The 27,894-nt window shown below is 33.4% G+C and overlaps 2 protein-coding genes and 1 long non-coding RNA gene across 3 annotated transcripts; 2 read left to right on the forward strand and 1 right to left on the reverse strand.

Annotated features, from left to right (window-relative positions):
- Positions 1–461: 461 nt before the first annotated feature.
- LOC145017777 (uncharacterized) lies at positions 462–3,787 on the forward strand. Its single transcript, XR_013666662.1, has 3 exons — positions 462–658; positions 2,284–2,332; positions 2,473–3,787. It is a non-coding gene; the product is annotated as an uncharacterized LOC145017777 (long non-coding RNA).
- An 8,186-nt stretch (positions 3,788–11,973) lies between these two features.
- LOC145015588 (GRF1-interacting factor 3-like) lies at positions 11,974–13,281 on the forward strand. Its single transcript, XM_078974060.1, has 4 exons — positions 11,974–12,360; positions 12,434–12,510; positions 12,594–12,678; positions 12,786–13,281. The coding sequence occupies exons 1-4, from the start codon at positions 12,268–12,270 to the stop codon at positions 13,137–13,139; spliced, it is 609 nt and encodes a 202-aa protein (XP_078830186.1). The 5' UTR covers positions 11,974–12,267; the 3' UTR covers positions 13,140–13,281.
- A 101-nt stretch (positions 13,282–13,382) lies between these two features.
- LOC145015587 (F-box/kelch-repeat protein OR23-like) lies at positions 13,383–15,242 on the reverse strand. Its single transcript, XM_078974059.1, has 2 exons — positions 13,922–15,242; positions 13,383–13,832 (listed from the first exon to the last, which is right to left on the reverse strand). The coding sequence occupies exons 1-2, from the start codon at positions 14,899–14,901 to the stop codon at positions 13,541–13,543; spliced, it is 1,272 nt and encodes a 423-aa protein (XP_078830185.1). The 5' UTR covers positions 14,902–15,242; the 3' UTR covers positions 13,383–13,540.
- Between the last annotated feature and the right edge of the window lie 12,652 nt (positions 15,243–27,894).

Below are 27,894 nucleotides of genomic sequence, written 5' to 3' on the forward strand. Positions count from 1 at the left end.
TTGAGTTTTTTTGAACAGACAAAACATAATTGTGGTTTTTTGAATGGTTTGGAAACTTCGTTGGGCTTTTAAGTCATTTTCCCTTATATGTTTTGTGTCCGATGTCTCTCCATAAAAATCCTTAATCATATTTCTAGCCCAGCATCCTCTAATTAACAAAAGGTATGCTCCTTCCTTCCTGATCCTCCATTGTCTGTCATCGTTTTCTATAAAAGCTAACTGAAAACGATCGTCTCTCATCATTCTCGGCTATATCTCTCCACCAAACAAGCCCTTCCATCTATGTCAGCCAATCTCTCCTTATCCCACCTTCGAAGAGAAAAAAAGACCCATGTTTATTAAGAATCCCTTTACGACCCATCTCTCTCTCTCTCTCTCTCTCTCTCTCTCTCTATATATATATATATATATATATATATATATATATATATATATATATATATATATATATCACTCTCACACACAGAGTCAAACCCCAATCGTCTTAGGGCATGAACCGTTGCTCGAAAGTTGTTCAGAGCTAAAAGAAGGGCTGACACCATTGATGGTGTAGTCGTGATGCTGTCTAATCTCCTTTGTATGTATGATTCTGAATTCACAGATCTGAGCCTCTCCTTCAAAACAATCACATTGTTCGCAAGTTTTGACATCTCTAAAGGTAATGCTTAGTTTACTTAACAATGCATGTTTACTCTATAAACTCGACCTTCTGTTCTCAAGTATGTGTTCTATTTCGTAGCCTATTCTCCCTGGATTTAATAAATTATACATGTTTTGTGAAAAGGGGGTATTTGATTGGAAAAAAAAAGTTACCGGTCGGGAGAAAGGAGACAATTTTTTTTTGTCAAAATGGAAATTTGTTTGCCAAATTGATTTTGTGGGGAACAACTTCTCTCACCGTTTGGTCATCCTTTGCTGGAGTAAACAGTGCCGAATTGGATTCCTATTTGAAGATAATGTATAACTATAAAGTTATGATAATCATATTAAAACGTCCCTCAACGTTAAGTTATTTATTAATTTTTTTTTATTTATGATTTTACCTCTCATAATTTATATCCAATCAACAGTGGTTTTATGAGTATAATGTTTTAAAGTTTGAATATTATTTAAGTACGTACTTAATTTCTTTTGTAGGTTATTTTCTCTAACATTCAAACTTATGAGGTAAATTATATATATATATATATATATATATATATATATATATATATATATATATATATATATATATATATATATATATATATATATATATATATATATATATATATATATATATATATATATATAGAGGTTTAGGTTCATTTGAAACCATTCTAATTTTGTGAGACCGTGAGATCAAATCTAAAAATAATTTTAAAATGCAAAATAAATGGAAAAATCCAAAAATTCTTTTTTTAAATATTATTTTCGGAACTTGAATTAACTAAAAAAAATAAAAAAATATATAAAAAAAATTCCATTTTTTTTTTGAAAAATACGTGAAATATTCTAAATAGAATATTACACTGACATATTCTAAAAAATAATTTTAAAATGTAAAATAAATGGAAAAATCAAAAAAAAAATTAAATATTATTTTCGGAACATGAATTAACTAAAAAAAATTAAAAAAAAAAGTAAAAAAATGCGTCTCACGGTCTCACAAAATATAGGTGGTCTCAAATGAACCTAACCCTATATATATATATATATATATATATATATATATATATATATATATATATATATATATATATATATATATATATATATATATATATAATCTGGTGCAAAAGTGAGAACTGAAAATAAAGCCGGCTAGAGATAAAGATATTCATGTCATTATCTAACATATCATTGATAAATATATTTGGTTGGCAAGTTTACATCATAACCTATGTTTTTTAATCATATTTTTTTTTCATTTGTTTTAGAAATCCACGGCGGTTCATTATTTAGGAGGTGCTTTCACTGATAGTAATAGTGTCGGGTCTTATGTTGATCTCGTATAGAGGAACAAGATTATGCATATCACCAAAATCAGTTATTATTTATTTATTTTTATTAATCTTCTTTTACTACAGATCATTTGCTTCACTAGAAAAAAAAAAAAGTAGATAATTTTCACTGTTAATGTATTTTTTGGTGTTTTCTGTTTACGTAGGTCTCAAATTACTAGAATAGGAGGTTGTTAAATCCATTTTGTTCTTCATTGAGAAAGATGATTACATCATCCACTTTGTTTTTATAAACTAAGAGCTTAATTCATGCTTTTAAAAGTTGTTATTTAAATGGCAGGCTTATGACCCATTGAGGAGCTTTATCACAAGACATGGCTGCTACACAGGTAAGGGTAAAATGACCGAAATACTCTTTATAAAATGTGTGTATAGAAGTTTCGTGAAGAATATACTAAGTAAAATATAATTTTAATACAAAAAAAATAATTAATACATGGTGAATATCTGGTTATTATAATCACATCAGGTCAATGTAGATGGGTCTGGGAATAAGCAAACTAAAGGTAAAAAGAGAGGGATTCATGTTAATCACACCAAGTCGGCCCTCTGTTAAGTCTCATATTTCTTCTCCTTTTGAATTTCTCTTACAAACAATTTCCTTGCAATGTACTTTTTTTTAATTTCCATTCATCTGGTACGATAGTTTTGTAAATAGCAACTAACTTTCATTGATTTGAGCATCATACTTTTGTTTAGGGTGCTGATTTTGCCACTAGAAATTTTAATTCTTGCAATGAAAATTTAATATAATGACAATTATACCCTTGATCTAAATTTATAGATATTGAAAGAGAGAGAAAGATCCTAGGGAATCTAGGATACGTTACCAAACGAACAACATTCCATCTTCTTCCTTCCTCCTTCGTGCATGAGGTCGATTGACGTTCACAATATTTACACTCTTGGTAAGTTATTCACCATTGATATATGTAATCAAGAAAAAATAATTATAGTTAGGATGCATATTTTATTTCATGGCCTATTCGTTATTTGCAAACAAATAATTAACATGAGGGAAAGAGTCGCCCCCTCACAGGGGATACTCTGACACTGAAGAAGGATGGATGACTATAGAAATCAAGCAGAGAAGGTTCAATCTGGTGAAAAGGGGAAATATTTTAGAGCTAAAAAATGATTGCAACTACTTTCTTCATGTCTCACTTACCTGAATGATGTAAGAGTAGCAAGCTTGGAAAGTTTTCAAGGATGTAATGTGGCTAAGTATGATAGAAGGAATTTTCTGTGAGATTGTTCCATTAATGTTAGTGGTGAAGCCGACAGGAAAGATGATAGGGAACGAAAGGATACATGGAGACCTGAATTGGATGGATATATGGTGCATGCCAAATCATTCAAAGAGGCTCTATCTAGATCTTTCAGTGGGGGCTGTAAAACATGATAATTCTACCTATATGGGGAATTATTCCAGATATGGTGGAAGTCGATTCGCATCGATCTACGGCAGATGAATTCCTTCAGAGCAACATACTACATGGAGTAGATGGCTCGCGTGGTTAAAAAGATGGGATAAGAAATTTTTTCACAATCAAAGGATTGTTTGGTTAAAGATTTGTGGAAGTACTCTTTCTGGAATACCAATGTCTTATCGATGATTGCTGGAAAGTTTGGAAGGGTTTTAATTCCTTGTAATTAATCTAAAGAAATATATAAAATCTCGGTTGGTAGGGTTTGTATTATAAGCACAAGGTAGGTAGATGGTTGTGATCAATGGACAATGGGTGCCATAATACATAGTTGATGTGTATTAATATGAATATTTTTGTTGCCAAAACATTTTTGTCGTTATTTGATTTACATTAGTTTGATATTATATATATATATATATATATATATATATATATATATATATATATATATATATATATATATATATATATATTCTGGTTGTTAAGTTGTTGATTTTAAAAACTTTTATTTAATTAATGTGTCAATAACCTATCTTGAAAATATTATAGTTGATGGTGAAAAAATAACCAAAGAAAAAAAATAAAGTGTGAAAATGAGGGATAATACTATAAAAAAAGAAAAAACTAATCGTAGAAAAAAGAAAAAAAAAATGCTGCTAATTAAAGGAGCAAAGCTATAAATAAAATTAAAAAAAAAAAAAAAAATCGTAGTAAATTTTTAGGAAGGAATTATAAACGTATCACCAAAAAATGGATACGAATCTTTTGCTCTCATTAATGATTATAACTAAAATAAATCCCGGATTCCTTAGGATTTTTCTCTCTTTTTCAATATTTATAAATTTAAATCAATGGTATAATTGTTTTTATATTAAATTTTCAGTGAAAGAATGAAAATTTCCAGTGATCTAACCGTTTTGTTTATTTTTATTTCATTTATTGTTACTTCATTTATTCTTATGTTTTAATCATAAAGTTAATGCAGATGTCTGCCAATTATGTGCTATTAGAGAAATGAATGATAATTTTTCTCCATTAGATCCAAAAGTTGAAACCAACATGTCTTCATGTATATTTATAAAAAATTCTAACTTTTTATTTTTATTTTTTATAAATTTAATTTCCGTTATGATAACTCTTACTGATAATTGTTTATATATAGTAAACTATTTGTGCAAAAGAATTAATCGTCTCTACAATTTAATTTTTGAAAAATAATATCCGCACCCGACGCTTGGCGCGGGTAAACGGTTAGTGTGTGTGTGTGTGTGTGTGTGTGTGTGTGTGTGTGTGTGTGTGTGTGTCTATATATATATATATATATATATATATATATATATATATATATATATATATATATATATATATATATATATATATATATATATATATATATATAGTATAATGATAAATGTTGAAGCATTCACCACACGTATAACGTTGCCTAAATTTGAAACTAGACAAGTCAATTTCAAACGAAGAATTTTTTTTGTCAATTCTTTGCACATCTTTTCCATTGTTTGTTTTCGTATATAGTGGTGTGGAAAACCATGTCGTACCGAAAAAAAAATGCAAGAACTGAATTGGACGGCACCAAGTCTAAGGCTGCAAAAGGGGAACTTGATTCTATAGTTCAAACTCGAAAGAGAACCATTTTAATTTTTCAAAATTTTGATTTTCGATTTGATTATTGGTTCAAACTTGGATCTTGATTGTAATTCGAAAGCAAAAAACAATCATTTTTATTTTTTAAGCTTAAAACACATGAAAATATATATATATATATATATATATATATATATATATATATATATATATATATATATATATATATATATATATATATATATATATATATATATATATATATATATATATATATATATATATAGATAGGTTCATTTGAGAACACCTATATTTTGTGAGACCGTAAGACGCATTTTTTTTATTTTTTTTAGTTAATTCATGTTCCGAAAATAATATTTAAAATTTTTTTTTTTTATTTTTCCATTTATTTTGCATTTTAAAATTATTTTTAGAATATGTACAGTATAATATTCTATTTAGAATATTTCACGTATTTTTCAAAAAAAATAAAAAAAAATTATTTTTTTTTATTTTTTTTAGTTAATTCAAGTTCCGAAAATAATATTTAAAAAAAGAACTTTTAGATTTTTCCATTTATTTTGCATTTTAAAATTATTTTTTTAGAATATGTCAGAGTAATATTCTATTTAGAATATTTTACGTATTTTTCAAAAAAAAAACGGAATTTTTTTTTTTTAATATTTTTTAATATTTTTTTTAGTTAATTCAAGTTCCGAAAATAATATTTAAAAAAAGAATTTTTGGATTTTTCCATTTATTTTGCATTTTAAATTTATTTTTAGATTTGGTCTCACAATCTCACAAAATTAGAATGGTTTCAAATGAAACTGAACCTATATATATATATATATATATATATATATATATATATATATATATATATATATATATATATATATATATATATATATATATATATATATATCCTCCTATTTTTCAAAATCTTCAAATAATTACTTATTTTGACAAAAAAATTATTCTCTAACATGTCACTAATTTTCGAATTAGTTTTTGTTTTCCCTATTCAAAGCTTCAAATTATCATCATAGGGGTACATATTTCGTAAATCTTTTCGAAAGAACATATTCGAATTTATTTTTTAAAAAGTTCAAATCGAAAAGAATATGAAAGACGTGTTCGAGCTCTTTAGTAAGTTTTGTTAATATATGTTACATTTTACCAAATAATTAGTGAAATTTTATAACTTTTTGCTCGAAAATCTTCATAAAAACTTGTTCAAAAAAATTGTCATGTCCAAAAATCTTATAAGAACATGTTCTAAAATTTAGATAATAATTTGCAAATATTTATTTGGAAATAGTTTTCTACATTTCACATTGTGACATATTGCATGTTGTTTATGCGTGCCTATCTATCAAATCAAGAAAAATGAAATAAAAAAAAAAAAGGTTGGAAAATTCAAAATATACATGCGTTGTATCACAAAGCAGTTTGAAAACAAAAAGTACTTGAAAATAATATTTCACAGTTCAAAAATGTAAGATTTTCGAACATGGTGGCGATTTTAAGATTTAACTTTGGCCATGTAATATTTCTTTATAATATTTGGTCACTAAAGTGAATATAAAGTTATTTTTTTAGGTTTATATTGTAAATGCATATAATTATTTTGTATCTATGTATTATTGACATTGTCGATGTAATTACATTAAAGTTCATTCCTATTGTTAGAACCGTAACGTAAGGAGGGGCAACCAGAGCGACAGTCAATGCCCGACTGCTTTTGGGGCCTTAAATTTATGTCAATTGTTGCAAATGTATTAAAGCGACTAAAACTGATGCACCAATTGCAGCAATTGATTTGAACCGAACAGAAAACGAATCAATTGAAATAAAAAGTAATGGTCACATTGGAATCAACGACCCCGGTGAGTCATGGCGTATGCCTTTTATTTCTTTCAATAAATAAACTATTTTATTTATTTTTCTTATTTTACAAATAATAAATAAACATGTTATTTAATTCTTTATTCTACAAGTGTTCCGATAATCGATGAACCATAAAAATTAAATTGGAAAGGTGTTTTGTTTTTGTATTATTTTAATTGTACAAAAATTAGTGTTACGAATAATCGATATATTTCAAAAGATTTGTTAGTACGATTTGTTGAAACAGTTATAAACAATATTCTTTTTTGTATTTTTGTTAAAACTAATTCGAACCGAAAAATTAATCTAAATATTAGAAATCCAATTTAAATTAATTTTAGCTTTTAGCAAGTTTTAAATAATAAACAATGTCATTAACAAAACTTATTTTAATGTTACTATTTGTTTCAAAAATACAATATTAATCGCATTACACATATAATAATATAAAATAAAAAAAAAAAAAAAAAAAAACATAATATATGCCAAAAATTAATTAGTCAAAAATTGAGAATGAAACAATATTTCAAAGCCTAAAAATTTTGGAAGGGTCGAAGGAAAATACCCACGACACCGGAAAACTGCCAGTGTCGCTACTCGCTAGGCGTTGTCGTTGTCGTCGCGTTGCAAATTAATGTATAGGAGTTTACGACTTTACTGTCGACTCAAACCATTTTCCCTCTGGTCAACATTCAAAGCAATATTGACGTCCATTACAAACAATCCTTAACTTCCGACTACGCAGCTTATAAATAGCTTCATCACTTTCACCTTAATGCTCATTCCTTCTTTAATTACCACCAAAATTAAATCAAACAAAAGAGTTACCGGAAAATTGCTTGGTTAGCAAAGAAACACAGCAAGCATGCAAAAACAAAGCATTAAGGTTCTTGAAGCAGCTGCAATGGCGTCACTGGTTTTATGGTTGACCATGGTAGACCCATGCTATGCAATAATAAACAAGAATCAGCCAGCAGTTCTTCCACGTTTGATTTTACCATCGCTTGATCACTCCGGTACACGCAGCCCTGGAAATGGATGCAATCACAGTGATAATGGTGGAAACCATTGCATAACACCAGTCAACGGAAAGGCCTTTGCACGTCCTCATGAGGGTGGATCCGCCACCAACCGGAAAATGATGAGGCAGGCTATTGGAGCTTCGGATCAGATCTGACGTAGAAGCTCTATACCGTATGAGTATATGTTAAAACATGCATGCTCCTGCGCATGCATGATATAACTAATAACGTTTTGATTTCATATATTATTATTATATATTACTATTCAATTTTTATGATGTAAATCATTGTGTTACGGATATAAATGAATAAATGATGCTTTCCACTCGCAGTAAGTCTAAAATAGAAAATCACTTGACTCACTAACCGTATTTAATTGAGCTATTTAAACAATTTTGGGTTCACGAATAACGATTTACCCAAAAAAATAACGGTTTTAACATGTATACAAATTAATGTTGAAATGACTAAACTCAAATCGGTCATTCTTTTTTTTTTTTTACTAAAAGCAACTTATACTTCAAGTTAGTCAATATAAACAAGACATGAGTAAGTTTATGTTGTACAAATGAGAAAGAAAAAACATTTATTTATAATAGAAAACTCATGAACCAATTTTTTTTTCTTAGAGTCGATATGGGACTCTTTAATCCCAGTTATGATATGTTTTCTATTGTCTATAGTTTAATCTCACTTATGATATGTTTTCTATTGTCTATAGTTTATATCTTTTTATTTCTACGTTTTTACCAATCACATTAAGATAGGTCATTTAAAATATTTAAGGTAGATCCTAAATATGTTTTGTATATAACTTGTTATAAACTTTTTAATTTTAGGTGGGTCAAGTAACCCATCTTCCCATAACATAGCCTTGCCAATGTCTACTCATATATATTTGTGCTCATTACCAACAGAATGACAAAAATCCGTAGCTATTTCATCACACCTCTTTTCAATTGTGGACACAGAAATTTTCTGACACTAAAAAATAATAAACTCTATATTTTTATAGACATTATTACCAAGTTGAAACGGAGTAATGGACCAGAACCCCCAAGAACAACTTAAGTCACCCATTGCCTCCTCTCCAATTACCTTCAAGATGGTTTTTTTACAATAGATTTTCATGGAATTTTTAGATATTCTATCGGTATGCAATCCATCCGCAAAGTGAAAAATTAAGGAAAAAAAAAGTTAAATATAATTAGAATCAAACTTTTTACCTATATAAAATGAAGAAAAACTAAAATTAATTCAATACATTAAATCCAATTTAAAAATCAAATATAAATCTAAAAATTGTCCGATACATATTAGACAAACATATATAATAACTATTAATATTTGTGAGTATAGACTAACCTGTTGGATGTTTTGATAACCAAAATATAAACGCGGAAGCATAAACTTTGGATTTTTTAATCTCGAATATGATTAAAAGAAAACTTAAACATGAAAGACCGATTACATACCTGATTTCATTATGATCTTCGGATTTGAAGAACTAGGGTTGAGTTTTTCAGTTGATCTCAAGAACTCTCTCTAAATCCTACAGCAAACCCTAAAACGAATTTCTTGTATGTATTTTCGTATATTATGATTTGCTCCTCATGACATGTATATATAGATGGAGATATACCCTAATGTAAGAGATGGTAAAGATCTTGAAGATCTCGAGTCAAACAGGAAACTCAACCCACAAGGTAATTAATATTCTATAAATCGGTCCATCAACTATTTATATTCTTACCATAATAATTGGATTTAATATGTAACACCCATAAAATCATGCCAAATTAAAACTTTTTCAACACACTGAAAAACCATTTAATCATTACATAATTTGTTTTCAAAATAATAATCATCAGAGTATCCCAGTTTCCAATCATAAAACATAGCAACGGCAAGAGCGATACGATTAGGTCTTCGCCTTCCCTCGATCAGCAGAAGTACCTAAAACAACAAACTAAAACTGTAAGCCTAAAATACCAACGCCATACTAATATAACCATAACATATAACAAATACAGAACAACATGCATAATGAGCCTTCAGCCTGACTGGACTGCCTAGTAAAGCCTACAGTCTATCTGGACCGCTCCCGAGCATTTGCATTACTGGACCGCCTTGCAGGGCTTGCAGCCTATCCGGACCGCTCACCGGGTATGTTAGCCTACTAGTTGTCATTTGTCATCGGACCACCGTTCGATCTTTATTAGACCACTGCTAGACTAACACCAAATACAATGATATTTTTTTGATCGTATTCACAGCTTAATAAAACAAACATTATAGCTCTCGTTTCTTTTGTAATACTCAGCCAAATATAGAAAAATTAATAAAAAAAAATAGAATTATGCCTTGACAAATTCAATTTTCTCTCTTTTAAATTGTAGATTTAAAAAAATGTATCGTTTATAAGAGATATTTACAGTTTAAATAACATATGCACACTTTAATAGGCATATTAATTCACTAATAATCAGTTTAATATTTTCATGTATACATTCATTCATATTTTAACACATATTTATATAATATATACAACTTTATACAGTCCATTTTTAGTTTAATACATAAAATTTACAACATAATCCAATCCATTATATACTAATTCACAAAATCAAATAAGTCAAACTCAAACTCTACCACCACCACTAACTACCACACACTGCCACCAACTACATGTGCCACTTTCGCAACCATCATTCATTCGAAATCAGATTTGTATATAAAATTATGCATTCATATTTTAACATAAAATTCATTAAAATTCCACAGCTTAATATAATTAATTCACAGTTTAGTACACATAATTTACAGCTTAATATAATAAATTTACATTTTAATACACAAAAATTATACATTTATAGCTATATTCTCAACTTAAAACTTACATGTATAACTTCAGATATATATATATATATATATATATATATATATATATATATGTGCGTGTGTGTGTGTGTGTGTGTCGGTACTTCTTTCAAATTTTATTTACATAAATATTCACAATTCAAATTTAAATATTCACAAATATTCAGATCTGTGTATAATGCTTCTTTCATCTCATATTTCAAAAGCAAAAAAATAAAAATATTCAGATCTGTGTGTGCGTGCGTGTATATGTGTGTGTGTGAGAAAAGTGAATATACCATTAATGATATATAAGCTTAGGTACCTAAAATCATCATACTACGTCGTTTTGTGTCATTTATGTATTCTAATTGTCCAATGTTGTTATAATTCAACCTCTAACTTGATTTACTTCTAATATTTTTATAAATTTTACATTTATCTTCCTCTTACATAATTTTCATTTTCAACTATAATGTATATAACCTAGTAAATGTTTGGCAAAAAGATATGATGTAAGAGAAAGATAATAGTGAAATTTCAAAAAATTTGAAAGTAAATCAAGTTAAGTGTTGAAGTTTAAGAACATTATAATGAATATATCAAACAAAATGACATATTATGGTGGGTTTTGGTACCTAAACTTATATACCCTTAAGGGTATATATATATATATATATATATATATATATATATATATATATATATATATATATATATATATTGAAATTATAAAAAAATGTTGATTGGGGACAAAATAATGAAAGGCAGACATTAAGATTTAGTGGATACGTAGCAAGTACGTGTTAAGAGGTGAAGATCCCCTCGTACCTCCCTCCACCCAGCAAAACACTATCCATATTGCATCTGTAAGGCCAAGGCATTTACTTACACATACAAATGCAAATGCAAATGCGTTCACGTGGTTCCCCTCTGCTGCCTGCTATTATATTCTTGGTCAGTTGGTCCCACAGACATACATGATCATCCATTATTACCATCCAAAATTTACTCTCATTAAAAAGAATGTTATGAAACGCAAACCACCACTGTCCCTAACCTTTCACCATCATAATAATAATAACTACCCTTGTCAAAATAAATATAAATATGAAATTATGTACAACAACAAGTCTTGGGATTTGTAGATAGACTTTGTTGTTTCATTGAAGAGAGTGAGGGAGAATCCCAAGAGAAAGGTGTCCCTGTTTGTTTGATAATTATTAAAATAAATGTCATCCTTAAAGAAGATCACAGGATGCTGCTTACCTTTTCCCTTACTTGTGCTTTTTTTTTTTTATAAGTCTCAAGCTTTAAAACCAGAAAGACAACATCAAGAAAAACAGAAAGGGTCCTCTATCTCTCTCTATCTATATCTATCAGAGCATCAGGTGGATAATAACTTTAAAAAAACAAAAGCTGTATCAGAAGATCACATCACAGAGAGATACAAACATGCAGCAACAACTCATGCACCAGATGCAGCACCGCCCCACACCCACAGCTGCCTTCAACACCACCACTATTACTACTGATCATATCCAACAGGTCTCTCTCTCTCATAAGTTACAATAGTGGCTACTTTTTAACTTAATGGCTGTTTTTAAATTGATTTGTGCAGTATTTGGATGAAAACAAGGCACTGATCTTGAACATTCTGGAAAATCAGAGTTCAGGGAAGTTCAGTGAATGTGCAGAGTGAGTCTACTTTTCTTTTCTTTTCTTTAAATTGTATTCTTCCTCCAATATTATATGGACATAAATATGCTCTTTTTATCCAGAAACCAAACAAGGCTACAGCATAATCTCATGTATTTGGCTGCAATAGCCGACTGTCAACCAAAGTCATCTTCTACTCAACTCCAGGTTATATATATATTCTTTTTTATATATATATATATATATATTTTGTGTTGATGATACGTATAGTAAGATGCTAAAGATGGAATGTATACACGAACTACTCCATGCAGCAACAGCAATTGCAACAGATGGTCCCCAATTCCCATATGCTGACTCAATCACATACAGTGTTCCCTCAGCAACCACCCTTTGCAATGATACAGCAGCAGCAGCAACACGTGTTACAGAGCCAGCTTGGCATTCAGGCCCCACGAAGCGGAAGTGGGACCAGCATGGAAGGTCAAGGATGTGGAGTTTTTCCTGATTTCAGCTTTGGGGAAGCAACAGCAACATCAACCTTTTTGACAGCTAAAGATAACAGAAGCATAGCTAGTAGTACTTCTAGTCATACTCATGAACATGAACATGAAGGTGCACACGACTTTCCACAAAAGAAAGGAAAATTAACCACAACAGCAACTTAAACGCTATCTGTCTCCAAGTAAGAGACAGAATTCAGTTAGTTTTGACCCTGAGTTGACTTCTTTTTTTAGATGTACTAGCTCTACCTGGTTTATGTTGTAATAAGATGGTTTACAAGAATGTGAATTCAGATAAATACTGTTCTATGAGTGTCGCCATTAATGGTTTGTTTTAGGAAAAAGAAATTAGTAAAGACTTGAATCATTAAATAAATTTATTTACCAAGTATATACACGATGACAACATGAAGCAAACATACATTTTCTTTATGATTGATTCGACAACATAGCATGCTGTACAGTGGTACAAGTAGTGATACAACAACAAAACTTATATTGTAGTAAACAGAAATACATACATACACTAGGGCCATCAAAGATATGAATGGAGTGATGGAGTCTAGTTAGAGTCGAATAGTGCACATAACTGCAGTTTTGAAATCTAAAGGTTGTTGAAATGGTGGCTTGGTGATTAGGGTTCTCCATGTCTTCTTCTGAGGGTGGTATATTTGGAGGAATATAGATGCTGACCTTTTATTGCGTCTCAACCTTCGGTTCTCTGCTGAATCAGATCCATTGTAAAGGACCATAACATGCAGCTCACTGTTTAGAGCAGTGAACCCCATTGATGACTCATCTGTTGCTCTTTTTGGCACACTGGTTTCCTTCCACCAATGGTTTGAAGTCATGTCATACCTGTAACCATGTTGGAATCATGCAAATGAGATTCCATACGACTTGAAATCACAATGTTAGTGTAGAAGGTGTGAATGGATACAAGATACCTGAATATATCATTCTTGTCGAGCATGAAAATTCCAGGAGAACCTCCATTGATATCCTCAACAATTGCAATTCTTCCAAGCTGCCTCCTCTCTCCTTCTTCCCACATATCCCCAAGCTCTCTCCACTTCCCAACCCCACCATTTTTCAACTGCATCACCACAGCGTCCCTGTAATACTCGTCTACAGGAAAAACACCCAGAATTGTCCTTGACTCGCCATACCCACCCATAACCCAAAATTCTTTCTCTTCATCCACATTCCCCACCATAAACCCAACACATCCTGCTCGAAACCTGGGCAATCCATCCAATGCCACCCATTCATTCCTCCTAATGTCATACATCTCCACAGAGCTCATCCTGCTTCCCGCAGCACCAAACATGGTGTGCCTGGACCCACCGCCAGCCACAAGAATCCGGTCAGTATTAGGGATTGCCGCACAGGCAAAGCTCCCACGAGGTGAAAGCATGGGAGGAAGAGAATCCCAACTTTGTGTCACAAAATCATATCGAAAAGCCGCAGAAGAAGGGGATGGGCGATCCAGCGGGAATGATCGGGTATCAAATAGGGACCCACCAAGTACATACAGGCGAGAATCATGAGAAACAGATGTGAAATTACAGAGACCATATACGTGAGGATTACATGGCATCGGAGGAAGATAACACCAGGCGAGATTTTGGGGGTCGAATAGGTAAGGCGAAGAAATGGAAGGGTCTTGAGGGAAGATACAGAGGATGTGAGAGCGTTTTAAGAGAGGGATGTGTTTATGGCGGATTGAGCGTAGGGTTCTCGATGAGAAAAACTGTTTCCATGATTTACAAATGGATTTGAGCCGCCCGTGATGAGAGAACGGAAGAAAAGCAAGAATCAAGGCTGCTAAATCGTCCGGGAGTCCTGGAATTAGGGTTAGGGTTGGATTTTGTGTATGAAATTCTGCACCGCTAGTGAATGAAGAAGATGTCAATGGAGGAGGCATGACAAATGATAGAAACACTCTCTATGAAAATATCCACGATGTACATCGATTATTAACAGTAAAGAATTCAGAAATATAATCGAATGTCTGGACAAGGGTGTATCTACGGGTGAAAGAAATTAACCTTCGGACAGGGGAATCGAACCTAGAAATGCAACCTTAATAAATACGAAAGACAGTTTGCATACGTGCATAAAGAGGGTCGGCCGGCGGTGGCTGACGGGAGGCGGTGGCGTAAATCTTGGCCAATATAGCTTCGCGCAAAGGTCAGCGGCTGCTATATGGATTGATTGGGTACTAAAATTCGTTGGAATAAGTTTCTGGATATATTACGCCGTTTGGTACTTCATGACGTTGACGCCTTTGCTTCTGGCGAGTTTTCAAACGGTTCATTTTCAATCTAATTTACAGGACGAATTTTTTTAAAAAATAAAAATAAAATTTTCTAATAAAAGAATAAATGGAACGAAAGGTTTTGAAGAGTTTTTATAAAGGGCTGATCACAAAAATATGATAGTAAGATCATCCTTCAAATCTTATGATAATTTAGTAAAATGGTTATTTATTTTCTTAATATGATTTTTATAAATTACGAAATTGCTTTATGGTTGTTCTCCACTGAAATGAACTACAAATTTTCATTTCATCATATAAAGATTTTATAACACTCATGCCCCATGTTTTTGTAGAGTTTTGTACCAAGGGACGGTACTTTTAAAAACTATTTAGTGATTAATAGTATTTTGAAATTTAATTACTAAAGGTTCGTTTGATATTTTCTAACTAACTTAGAGTTGATTGGTTTAGAAGCTGATTGAGTTAGAAGTTCTGACTGAATTAACTTCTGACTGAAACTTGTTGTTTGATCTTGCATCTAACTAACCATACAAAATGACTATATTACCCTCACCCAACATTTCCATAAGAACCTATTTTCATTATCAACCATAAGAATCATGCATCCATTTTTCTTCTAGTATAATAAAAAGAAAATACACCAAATTTTCACATTTTCACAATAGCCAAATTTTACTGAACACAGGAAATATATACAAACCAAAATTGCAATCAATGTAGCAACTTTGAAACACAAACAAGGCAAGAAAATAGTGTTTACACAGTTGGCTACTTTTAGGATGTATGTTTGAGAATCCAAAGTTTTTATCTTTATTTCAACATTAGCTGCAAAAGTGTTACCCTAACACCCAAAATTCATAACATCCTTACCAACATTATTGCCCTTCACGGATGCATTGAAGCAATCATCGGATGAATCCTTTGGTTTGTAGCATCCACCAAACACCAAATCAGTATTCCATTTGAATTATTCAGCTCAAACACCCAAATAACTCAATCTGTTGTCAGGGAAATCTAATGAAACTATCCTGCAAAAATTTCATCAAAATAATCAATCCTCCTTCAACATCGAATTCTAGCCATTAAAACAAATTCGAAAATCAATTCTAAATACTTAAGGAAGTTTCAATTTTGATTCGACATCATCAAAATATCAACACCATCGATTCATTCGAACCATAAAATTCATTTCAAAATATATTTATCCACGGTGGAACAACAATATCGACGGTCCAGAAAATTGGTTCCAATATCAAAATATTATTACAAAATAATTCTATCACAAGATTTGATTAACAAAGAATAACATAATAATCGAGAAATATCCAAATTGACCATGTCGGGTCGGGTCAAGTACATACCAAATATAGTTATGGACTTAGACATTAATCCAACAGTCTCCCACTTGGATAAGTCTAAAACTATTATTGCGTATGACTTCAAGAACCGACTAGCAATCGTAGCTCTCAAAAACTTCTATCGAACTCTGACCTTGTAGATGAACTCTGACCTTGTCAATGACTTGTCCATTAGATAAGGGATCATATATTCCTCCATTCTAGATATCATATGGACTGAGACATGGATTATAATCATTCTCTCTGTCCATTTGTTGTTTCCCGATTTCAGATTTATGACGACTGACTAATTGAACAAATCAAATCAGTCCTGGCCCGGCCGAGCACTTCCATTTGTCATCATCAAATCATCGAGGGGCCCACAGATATCACTTTTATCCCGAAGGTAAAAGGAATGGATAAACTTTGACTCATATGGCTTGTTCTACTACTTGTTGAATCATACACAAAGGCACGTTTTATAACACCGAGTTACCGAATGCGTTTTCGTGCAATAAATGTACAACCAACTCATAGTAACAACTCATATGTAACGCCCGGGTTTCAGGGCTAAGCATTTTTGTCAATGTAATAGTCTAGGTCAACTCTTGTAACTCTTTTTGAAGTAATAAAGATGAAATATTGAGTATTATGTGATTTTATGTGTATTTATGTGTTTATTATTTAATTATAAATGTATAATTAATAAAGAATAAAAATGAGCGTCAAAATTAAAGTGTGAGATAATCCCGATATCTCTACATAAAGTTGTAGAATATGTCTCAAGGTTTCCGTACATATAAAGAATGCCGATATTCGAGCTATAACGAAGAAGTTATGGTCCGCCGAAGTTTTACAGCAAAACCGGCACGGCACCGGGAGACGTAAATAGTGAATTTATGATAGAAGACTATTTAGCCTTAGCAATCTAAACAAAAGTCGTAGAATATGTTAAACTAAGAACATCGATAAAAAGAACGCCCAAATCTGACTTTGTATGAAGAAGTTACCATTTTTCGAAGTTTCGGAATAGCAGTGTACAACCCGAAATTTGAATATTAGTGGTGGTTGTCGAGGCCAACACAAATAATAACCCTAATTATTACACACTAAAATAGTGTATAGTGGTAAAGGGATCGAATCCACGGAGACTGGTTCAATTTGATAACTCTATGAAAAATCTCTTTGTAAAATACTTGGAATATGACAATAAATTAAAAATGGGGGTTTTGATGTTTTGAAATACTTGAAACAAACTAGAATTAACTATGATTTAAATAGACAATTGCAACAAAAATAAGAATTTGATGTAAAATCAATAAGGGAAAGATGGTTGACTTAAAGTTTTCTCACTTTGACTTTTGATGAACATATCATTAGAATTCAATGGTGCAATGCTTGTTTTAAATCCTCAATTTGGCTATAGTAATCCAAGGAGCTTGAGATTACCTAGACTTTTCTTAATTGTTGAAATGGCTAGAGAAGCTCATAACAATTTCCTTAGTCAAAGTCACTAATTCCAAATAGCATGTAATTAGTGAAAGTCAACTAGCATTAAGAACCAAAAAGTCACCAAATCCAAGAGGGGTCAAATGCTTTCACCACCATGTTGGAGGAAATGTTTTTATGATTGTGTGAAGCAAAAACAACACAAAAGTCATTTGTTGCTTGCTAATTTGAGGATCCTTTACTTAATCAAGAAATTAGCCAACTAATCACCACAAACACATTTAAACTCATGAACTAAAACATACAAGTAATGATAAGATGTTAAAACACAAAACATTTCCATAAAGATTCAAGAACATGTTCATGGATTCTTCAACATTCAACAAAAGTTCAAAGGATTAACCAAAAGTCAACCAAGATTAGCTTAGCCAAGCATGGCTAAACCCAAAGAAACAAAGTTAGAGAAATTTGTACCAAACATTAAGCAAGAATCAAGAGGTAAAAATATGATGTTCTTCAAGGGTTCTTGGCCTTCAAAAGTCTCCAAAACTCCAGAGAGAATCTTCAAAAATCGGGTGTCCAAGAGTATGCAAAAGATGGGCACCAACCTTCCTCAAATAGCTCAAAAGAAGAATTTCCGAAACTTCCCCTGCAGGAGGTTGCGCAACCCGCGTGCTCTTGCGCGGGTGGGTTCCGCGGGTGGTCCCTGGATGTAGCATCTTTGAGGTTTTGGGCCTCCATAGCTTAGCCCACTTGGCCCAGGTCGAATCCAATCACCTCCTAGCCCATTTTCTTCAAGTTTTTCTTCATTTTAAGCCCAATTTGACCTCTCTAAGTCCTCCAAAGCTCTTGAACTCGCCCGATTAATAATTTACGTACGCTTGAATATTCCCCCGCATCTTGCAAATTTAAAGTTTATTTCTCTCCAAGTCTTCAAATAATCATCAAGATCACTCTATGCATCATCTCCACTACCCATCAAGCCCAACGTCATTTTTGTCTACCAAATCTCATCGCCTCCTATACGTCCCGAACACTCCCGCTCCGCTAGACCCGAAAACTTGCAATTATGCTCACAAGATTCGAGAGTACCCGAAATAGTCATAAAATAACAAAAAGGAAAATATGCATGGAAATTATCTAAATTATGAATGAAATATGCTAAAATAAACTATAAAAAGAAGTAAATAAAATGAAGCTATCAAATCACCCCAAGCTTAAACCTTACTTGTCCTCAAGTAAGACAAGACTAAATGAACTTGGGATGAACTACCCTAGAAATAAAAAGAATGGATAGAACCATGGAACCTGTTCGACGTTAGTCAACATGGTCCGAATTGATTTCGCTGCTATCTCACAACTTTTTCATCCGATGACAATGGAACCATAAACCACAGCCAGGACAACTCCTTTAGGTGAGTAAGGAGGGATGAGCAGTCGCAGCCTCAATGGAACATGTATACAATGAAGAACATCTGTAGTAGGGAGAAAGCAACTGGATGGGCTCGGGTGGAGCTCTTCTTTAAGTGCACACTCTGATCTGTCGGTTTCTCTCATGTGTAACTAGGTTTAATCGCTCGGGCACCGTTGTAGGAATCAGTTCACTTAGTGTTGGCCCAAACCTCCCGTAGTATCCGACTCGACAGTCTCTCTAACATCACCAATTTGTGAGAAAGAAAAGAAAAGAAAAAAATAACAACTCGATCTATATACAATAAAACAGACCTATACAAATGAATATCAAACGTCGGGTGACCAAGATGTTGGAAAATTTGTTCAATAATTGAACCGGCCACCTATCTAAGATAGTTGCAACTGAAAATTTGCATGCTTCATTTTGTTTTTGTTTTTGTTTTTGTTTTGTTTTTGTTTTGTTTTGTTTTGTTTTTGTTTTTTTGTTTTTTTTTTTATGAGAAAACCCTTTGACTCAAAATTTGGTTCCCAAAGGTGTGTAGGTGGAACCGAAAGGGTAATGATATAATCCGAATGGCCTAAGTGTGAAAATGACCATGTGTGGAGCATAAAGATGTAATGTAAGCTCCTTTTCAAACTTGTGGTTTTTCAAAGATAATGAAAATGTCCAAATGTGGACTAAAAGACTCTCTAAATTCTAAGAAAATCGCAAAAAGATATGGTAATGTAAAGAGACCGGATATGGATTCTACTCGGGGACAAGCACCAATGCTTCATCCTAATAGTTCAAACATGATCAAGTGTGATCCTCTCCGCGGTAGTGACCGCAAGGCTAAGAACACCCATTGCTATAGTATATCCTACAGTTGTTAGTATTGTATGCTTAATTCTTCATGAAACTACCTGGCCATGATCACTTACCCCTTTAAGCTACCAGCATCTGATCCCAAGTATGAAATCCCAAACTGCAGCTAGTGGTCCCGATTCGATGGGTGAGATAGCAACAAGATCCTGGACCAATAATGATACAATAACTGTGAACCTATTCCATGGCATCCAAGAGAGGTGAGAATAAACAGACAACAAAAATGCATGAATGCTAATGTCTTAAGCTAAATGTTATGCAAAAATAAAAAGTAGAAAAGAAGAAAATAAAATCTTTTTGAAATTTTATAAAATAAAAAAAAAATGAATGCAAATTAACTTAAACTAATATGTTATGCAACCTAACTAAAAATGCATGAAAAAGAGTAAGAAAAAAAGGGAAATGCCCCACCCCAAGCTTAAGAACAAGCATTGTCCTCAATGCTTAAGGAAAGGGAGGAAAGGACCTAAATCGGAGGGTCGGGCGGCGGGAAATGTCTGTGGCGGTGGTTTCGTGAAATTACGACCGGTAGAACTCCGCCAATCTTGAATTTTCAAGCGAGGTGGGTGCTGGAAGGTTATATGAGAGGAATGGAGTGGGAGGTCAAGATGATTAAATGAAGAAGAAGAGAAGTTGAACATTTTAATCTATGGGTCAAAAAGGGTCAATTTCGGTCAATGTTGGTCAAGAAAAGTCAAAAGGTCAACTCATTAAAACCTTTGGTCAACACCTGGTCAAATAATAGCCAAAAATAGCCCAAATTGCCCAGCACAGTGCGCGGGTCGCGCAGTGTAGCACGCGGGTCGCGCAGACCTTGCAGTTAAGTCTTGGGCCAATGTCGCTTCATCACACCTGGCCGCGCAACCCACCCGCGCGACAGCACGCAGGTCGCGCAACCCCCTGATCCTGATCTTCATTTTTGCTTCATTTTTCTTCGTTTTTCACCCGTTCTCGCTTTGGAAGGCCCCAAAAACCTAGAAACTCTTGATTTCTTCAAAAACAATTCTTTTGAATCCCAAAAGCATCTTCAAAAGTCATTTATTCAAATTAAAAACACAAAAACACAATGCTTTCCAAAAATGCCATTTTTTAACGTCTTTGGCGAGACGCCTCCAAACTTCACTTTAACACTTTGGGGCGTCTAAATGGACGACATCTTGGACATTTGAATCAAAAACTTCATTGAATGGCTTCAATCGATGTCCATTAACCTTGTAAATTTTCCCCATGTCGACATTTTTTAATTTCCACACCTCCATTGAGACTCTTTTCTTGTATTTGACTTTCTTTTTACGGGAGAACCATACCGGACTCAAACCTTTGATAATAGCAATCATCCAACCATATTCTTTCTTTTACTTGTTCATTAAGGTGACCAACTCTTCCTTCTTTGACAGGCGTCTTCTTTCTTGTGATACGTATCCTTTGAAGAGTCCGACAAATTTATCGCTTCCATCTCTTGTGGTTGGTCTACCAATGGAGTTAGTTTCTTAATGGTAGTGGGCGGCTCAACCTCTCTTTCATTAACCCCTATCACTTCCTCTATAGTTTCATTGTCAGCTTTTTCAATTTCTTCTTCTTCTTTGACAACCTCTTCCACTTTTACTTCTTCTTCCTCTTCTTCATATAACACTCTTGGGCCATCAAAAATTTTCTCATCATTCAAAGGAATGGAACATGCACTATGCGATGGGCTCTTTTCGGATGGTAATTTGTCTTGAGCTTCCATTAAACTAATTGATTGAGCAATTTGTGTTATTTGTTGCTCTAAGCTTTTGAGGCTAGCTTGGGTTGTTTCCTGAAAAATTTGGGTAGAAGTGGCAATGCTTTTAACAATGTACTCTAAGGACATGCTTGGCGTTTCAGTTTGTTGAGGAGGGTAAGGATAGGGTTCTTGGAACAGTGGAGTTGGTGGGTATTGGTTATTTCCCCAAGTTTGGTATGGGTTTTGGTATTGGTTATTTCCCCAAACTTGGTTGTTGTCCCACCATTGATCATGTTGAGGTTGATCATAACTCGATTGGTTTGACAAATAGTAGCTTCCCTTCTCTTGCACGTCTCCCCATTCTCCTTGTAAATATGAACACATGTCGGAATGATGTCCATTTTGGGCACAAAAATCGCAAAGAAGAGGTGTGGGCTGCACACTTTGGTCACTTTCAATCATCATAACTAACTGAGCTAGCTCAGAAAGTCGCTCTTCGGTGCAAGGAGTGTTCATCTCCGAACCATACTTCTTTTTTTTTTTTTTTTAATTTCAGGAATTTAAATTTGAGTACCTGCACAATGAGATCTAGGCATAGAGAAACAAATTGATTAAAAATAAACCAATCCCCGACAACGGTGCCAAAAATTTGGTGGTTGTCGAGGCCAACACAAATAATAACCCTAATTATTACACACTAAAATAGTGTATAGTGGTAAAGGGATCGAATCCACGGAGACTGGTTCAATTTGATAACTCTATGAAAAATCTCTTTGTAAAATACTTGGAATATGACAATAAATTAAAAATGGGGGTTTTGATGTTTTGAAATACTTGAAACAAACTAGAATTAACTATGATTTAAATAAACAATTGCAACAAAAATAAGAATTTGATGTAAAATCAATAAGGGAAAGATGGTTGACTTAAAGTTTTCTCACTTTGACTTTTGATGAACATATCATTAGAATTCAATGGTGCAATGCTTGTTTTAAATCCTCAATTTGGCTATAGTAATCCAAGGAGCTTGAGATTACCTAGACTTTTCTTAATTGTTGAAATGGCTAGAGAAGCTCATAACAATTTCCTTAGTCAAAGTCACTAATTCCAAATAGCATGTAATTAGTGAAAGTCAACTAGCATTAAGAACCAAAAAGTCACCAAATCCAAGAGGGGTCAAATGCTTTCACCACCATGTTGGAGGAAATGTTTTTATGATTGTGTGAAGCAAAAACAACACAAAAGTCATTTGTTGCTTGCTAATTTGAGGATCCTTTACTTAATCAAGAAATTAGCCAACTAATCACCACAAACACATTTAAACTCATGAACTAAAACATACAAGTAATGATAAGATGTTAAAACACAAAACATTTCCATAAAGATTCAAGAACATGTTCATGGATTCTTCAACATTCAACAAAAGTTCAAAGGATTAACCAAAAGTCAACCAAGATTAGCTTAGCCAAGCATGGCTAAACCCAAAGAAACAAAGTTAGAGAAATTTGTACCAAACATTAAGCAAGAATCAAGAGGTAAAAATATGATGTTCTTCAAGGGTTCTTGGCCTTCAAAAGTCTCCAAAACTCCAGAGAGAATCTTCAAAAATCGGGTGTCCAAGAGTATGCAAAAGATGGGCACCAACCTTCCTCAAATAGCTCAAAAGAAGAATTTCCGAAACTTCCCCTGCAGGAGGTTGCGCGACCCACATGCTCTTGCGCGGGTGGGTTCCGCGGGTGGTCCCTGGATGTAGCATCTTTGAGGTTTTGGGCCTCCATAGCTTAGCCCACTTGGCCCAGGTCGAATCCAATCACCTCCTAGCCCATTTTCTTCAAGTTTTTCTTCATTTTAAGCCCAATTTGACCTCTCTAAGTCCTCCAAAGCTCTTGAACTCGCCCGATTAATAATTTACGTACGCTTGAATATTCCCCCGCATCTTGCAAATTTAAAGTTTATTTCTCTCCAAGTCTTCAAATAATCATCAAGATCACTCTATGCATCATCTCCACTACCCATCAAGCCCAACGTCATTTTTGTCTACCAAATCTCATCGCCTCCTATACGTCCCGAACACTCCCGCTCCGCTAGACCCGAAAACCTGCAATTATGCTCACAAGATTCGAGAGTACCCGAAATAGTCATAAAATAACAAAAAGGAAAATATGCATGGAAATTATCTAAATTATGAATGAAATATGCTAAAATAAACTATAAAAAGAAGTAAATGAAATGAAGCTATCAATTAGATCGAGTGATTTTTAGCCGACATGACCTAAACGAGAATCGAAGATCTCGTTAAGAGTAGCGTAACGAGAAAAAGATGGGCGAAAACGGATGTCAGATGAAGAAGTTATGAGGATTTAACGGACCAATCCTATCCCGACCCGTTGATAATATAAAATTTAAAATCGAGCCAAAATTAGCTGACGGACCCTAAACGAAAGTTGTAAAGTACGTTCCCACCTTCGCGTGGATATAAAGAACGTCGAAAACGGAGCTCGTATGCGAAAGTTACGAATTTTTAAAGTTGAAGCATGAAAATGTGAAACCTGTTGCGAAGCTGATGACGTGGCACAATCCCAGCCATCGCTTGCGGCCCACGGTCTTCGCTTCGGATTGACACGCGCACCCTTCGCATTACGCCCCGCGTACCTCCAGCCTTATCCGTCCGAGTCCGAGTGCGAGCCAGCTGTTGCGAGCTGGCAACCACCTCCGAGCTGTTGGATTAATGTCTAAGTCCATAACTATAATTGGTAAGACTTGACCCGACCCGGCATGGTCCATTTGGGTTGCATGGCATCATGCACTTGGATAGACTATAATGAGAGAAATAAGACACTTACGGTTATTAATATATTATAAGTTCTAGTATATTAATAATAAGAATAATGAGATTATTTAATTAGTATTGATCAAGAATTAATCTAGTATTAATTAAGTGATCAAAAGAAGACTAATTAAATATATGGGTTGATTGTGTAAATCATTCATTCTTATATATGTGGGCTTGTGATCCAAGATTCCTTATGTTGGACTAAGTCCATGGGGTGACCCATGGATACTCCATGGAGGTTAAAACCCATGGAGCATAAGGAATGGGTAAAGTCATGAGTTACATGGTGTAACCCTAATAGCCACCATATAAAAGAAACCCATGGCTCAAGAAATCGTGACTATGACTAACACTATGTGTATGTATGAGGGCTACACGATTTCATGAAGTGTTCTAATTTCTCTCTAAGTTATTCCAAGTGCTTATGGTGTTGTGTGAACCATTTGAGGTGTCACACTTGGGGCACTAAGCACTCAAGCTTCATGAAGACAAGCACCATTAAAGAGGTATGTATTCTATCTTATTATATTGATATTTTGTATGCTAGATTAGGATAATACCTTGGATGTTCATATTTGCATGTATAATAGAGAAAACATAGATCCAAGGTATTTAGGGTTGCATGTACACTTAGGAGTGTTAGAATGCTCATAACCCAACAGTGGTATCAGAGCCTAGGTTTGTTTTCTTGTTATACCTGCAATAGAAGCTGAAAAATCGAGTTTTGATGCTGTCAGCCCAGCTGACTCACCGAGTCCATGAAGGGACTCGACGAGTCCAAGGCAAAATGCAGCCAATTCGCCGAGTTGAGTTCATGCACTCGACGAGTTGGACCCCAGACAGCATATCTTCGAGGTTTTTGGCTAGAAATGGACTAGGAACATTACCCTAAGGTGTTTTGAACTTATAAACTTGTTTTTAAATGTGGTAATGTTCATGCTAATCCATTTTCAAGATAATTGTCAATAGATTCATGTTTTGTATTAGTTTAAAGGTTAGACTAATTACATGAAAAAGTTTGATTTGAATTATCTTGTTCTTATGAGTTGCTTAGATTAATAGAAAAGTTGAGTGAAAAAGTTGTTTTCAATCCAAATTAATCTAAGAGTTGAGTATAAAATGTGTTTGTGTAACTTATCCTTAAGTTACATGAAGAGTCACATTAAAGACTCATAAAACTCATAAAGTTGGCAAAGGTTACAAAAAGATGAAGAGTCTTGTCCTTAAGTTATGGAGGTTCAAGAGTCACTTCATTAATAAATAAATAAATAAAATATGTAACCTTAATTAATTCCATAAGTTATAAAATAAAGAAAAAGGTTAATTCTTTATTAGTTTAATGTCTTCCATAATTTGTCCACAAGTTATGGAACTTGAAGAGTTTTTGGATTAAAACTACTTTAAATACATAAGTTATGGAATTAATTAGTTTTGAATAGTTTCAAAACTTGCCCTCAAGTTTTGGAATTTGTAAAGTTTTCTCTTATGAATACTTTAATTCCAAGTTAGCCCTTAGAATTTTAAAAGTTAAAATTCAACCCTTATACTTTATAATATTATAAGTTAATAATATTTATATGTATATGAGTAAAGTCGGTCTTACCGCTAGTACGCCTCATTCACGAAGCCGGTCTATAAGGTGGGTATAAGGTTGTTGCCTATAAAATGGCAACTTAATGGGTGTTCACTCTCACCCACCGCTCGCTTGACTGGTGGAGGGTCGTTAGCCGAACGGGTTTGACATGACTATAATTCTCCCTTCATTAAAAGTATTAATGATAAATACTAAGTAACTAAACTTTTAATAATACCCAATCTTAGTTACTTAGAAAAATGTGAATAAGGTGCTAATCCATGAAATTACACTTTGCACTTTGTTTAAGTCGGTTAGTGGAGCGTGTGTGGTTAACCGGCACACTAACTCGTATTTAACAAGGTAGGCAAAGGGTAACTTAATGTTTATCATAGTATCGATGGAGTGTGTGTGGTTAACCGGCACATCGATTGAGGGATAAACACTTAAGGGTACCCAGTAATTTGCATGGTTACTTCACACCTTGTTTTGTGATCCTCGGCATCCCAGTCACAAAACCTGAAGGGCACACTCGAGATTGAAACATGCCATTGAACAGTTCAATGAATCTCAAAAGATCTAGGAGTTTCAAAACCAATTAAAACCTAATAATACATTTCGTTTATCTTGGTGGAAGTTGGTGAATCGTCATTCACCTACCTTCAAATTGTTTTATAGCTTGGATTACGGCATACCTCTTCTAAGTTATAAAATAGTTTGTTGGGTCCTAGCCTTAATATTTCATATTGGGTGTCATATTAAGGACTTTAGATCAACTATCTTGAATATCTCCCAAAAGATGTCTGGTTTAGACATTTATGATCTTCCCAAATCTCTTGAAACAAGCATTCCTAATGAAGATGATGTCCCATGGATATCATACTTCTTTTTCCTCCTCCAATTATTCTCCCTAACCCACAAGTTCTTGAAAAATTTAAGGTCACTCGAACCCTATTGGCAAGACAAGGTCTAGGTGTGATCACATCTTGGAGATGTAGTCACATATTGACAAGCCGGGAGAGTTGGGTGTCAATGTCTTGAGAAAGTTGGTGGTTCAATCACTTTCTAAGTCACCTAGTGAGTTCCTTTGGGACACCTATGAAATAGACTATGACAAGACCCTAAATGATCTTATATATTGTTAAGATCAACTTCCTGAAACTTTATGGACATTGACAATGGTGACACTGGAAATACAGAAAAAAACATTCTCTTCCCAATGGAAAGGGATCGGCCATAGTCAACTCGGTTGAACAAATGGTAAAGAGAAAAACTAAGTCTGTGATAATCCCGTGTACCATTATCAAAGGATCCATATGTTTATATTGCCAAAGGAAGGGTCATTAGTTGCGAAGCTGCCAAATTTACCTAAGGATGTTAAGGTCAATAAGATTGACTCTACTTCAGGTAAAGTCCACTATCTAACTCTGTTAAGTTTCTATTCTGAGATTCCTGATACAT

This window comes from Lactuca saligna, chromosome 9, assembly GCF_052625555.1.
Source record: "Lactuca saligna cultivar CGN05327 chromosome 9, ASM5262555v1, whole genome shotgun sequence".
NCBI lineage: Eukaryota > Viridiplantae > Streptophyta > Magnoliopsida > Asterales > Asteraceae > Lactuca > Lactuca saligna.

What these genes read in the sequence shown, in the direction of transcription:
- LOC145015588 (XM_078974060.1), top strand. Translation starts at nt 12,268, where the DNA reads ATGCAGCAACAACTCATGCACCAGATGCAGCACCGCCCCACACCCACA. An exon ending in CTACTGATCATATCCAACAG is followed by an intron (nt 12,361 to 12,433) that starts GTCTCTCTCTCT and finishes TGATTTGTGCAG; the next exon opens with TATTTGGATGAAAACAAGGC. An exon ending in AAGTTCAGTGAATGTGCAGA is followed by an intron (nt 12,511 to 12,593) that starts GTGAGTCTACTT and finishes CTTTTTATCCAG; the next exon opens with AAACCAAACAAGGCTACAGC.
- LOC145015587 (XM_078974059.1), bottom strand. Translation starts at nt 14,901, where the DNA reads ATGCCTCCTCCATTGACATCTTCTTCATTCACTAGCGGTGCAGAATTT. An exon ending in GACAAGAATGATATATTCAG is followed by an intron (nt 13,833 to 13,921) that starts GTATCTTGTATC and finishes ACATGGTTACAG; the next exon opens with GTATGACATGACTTCAAACC.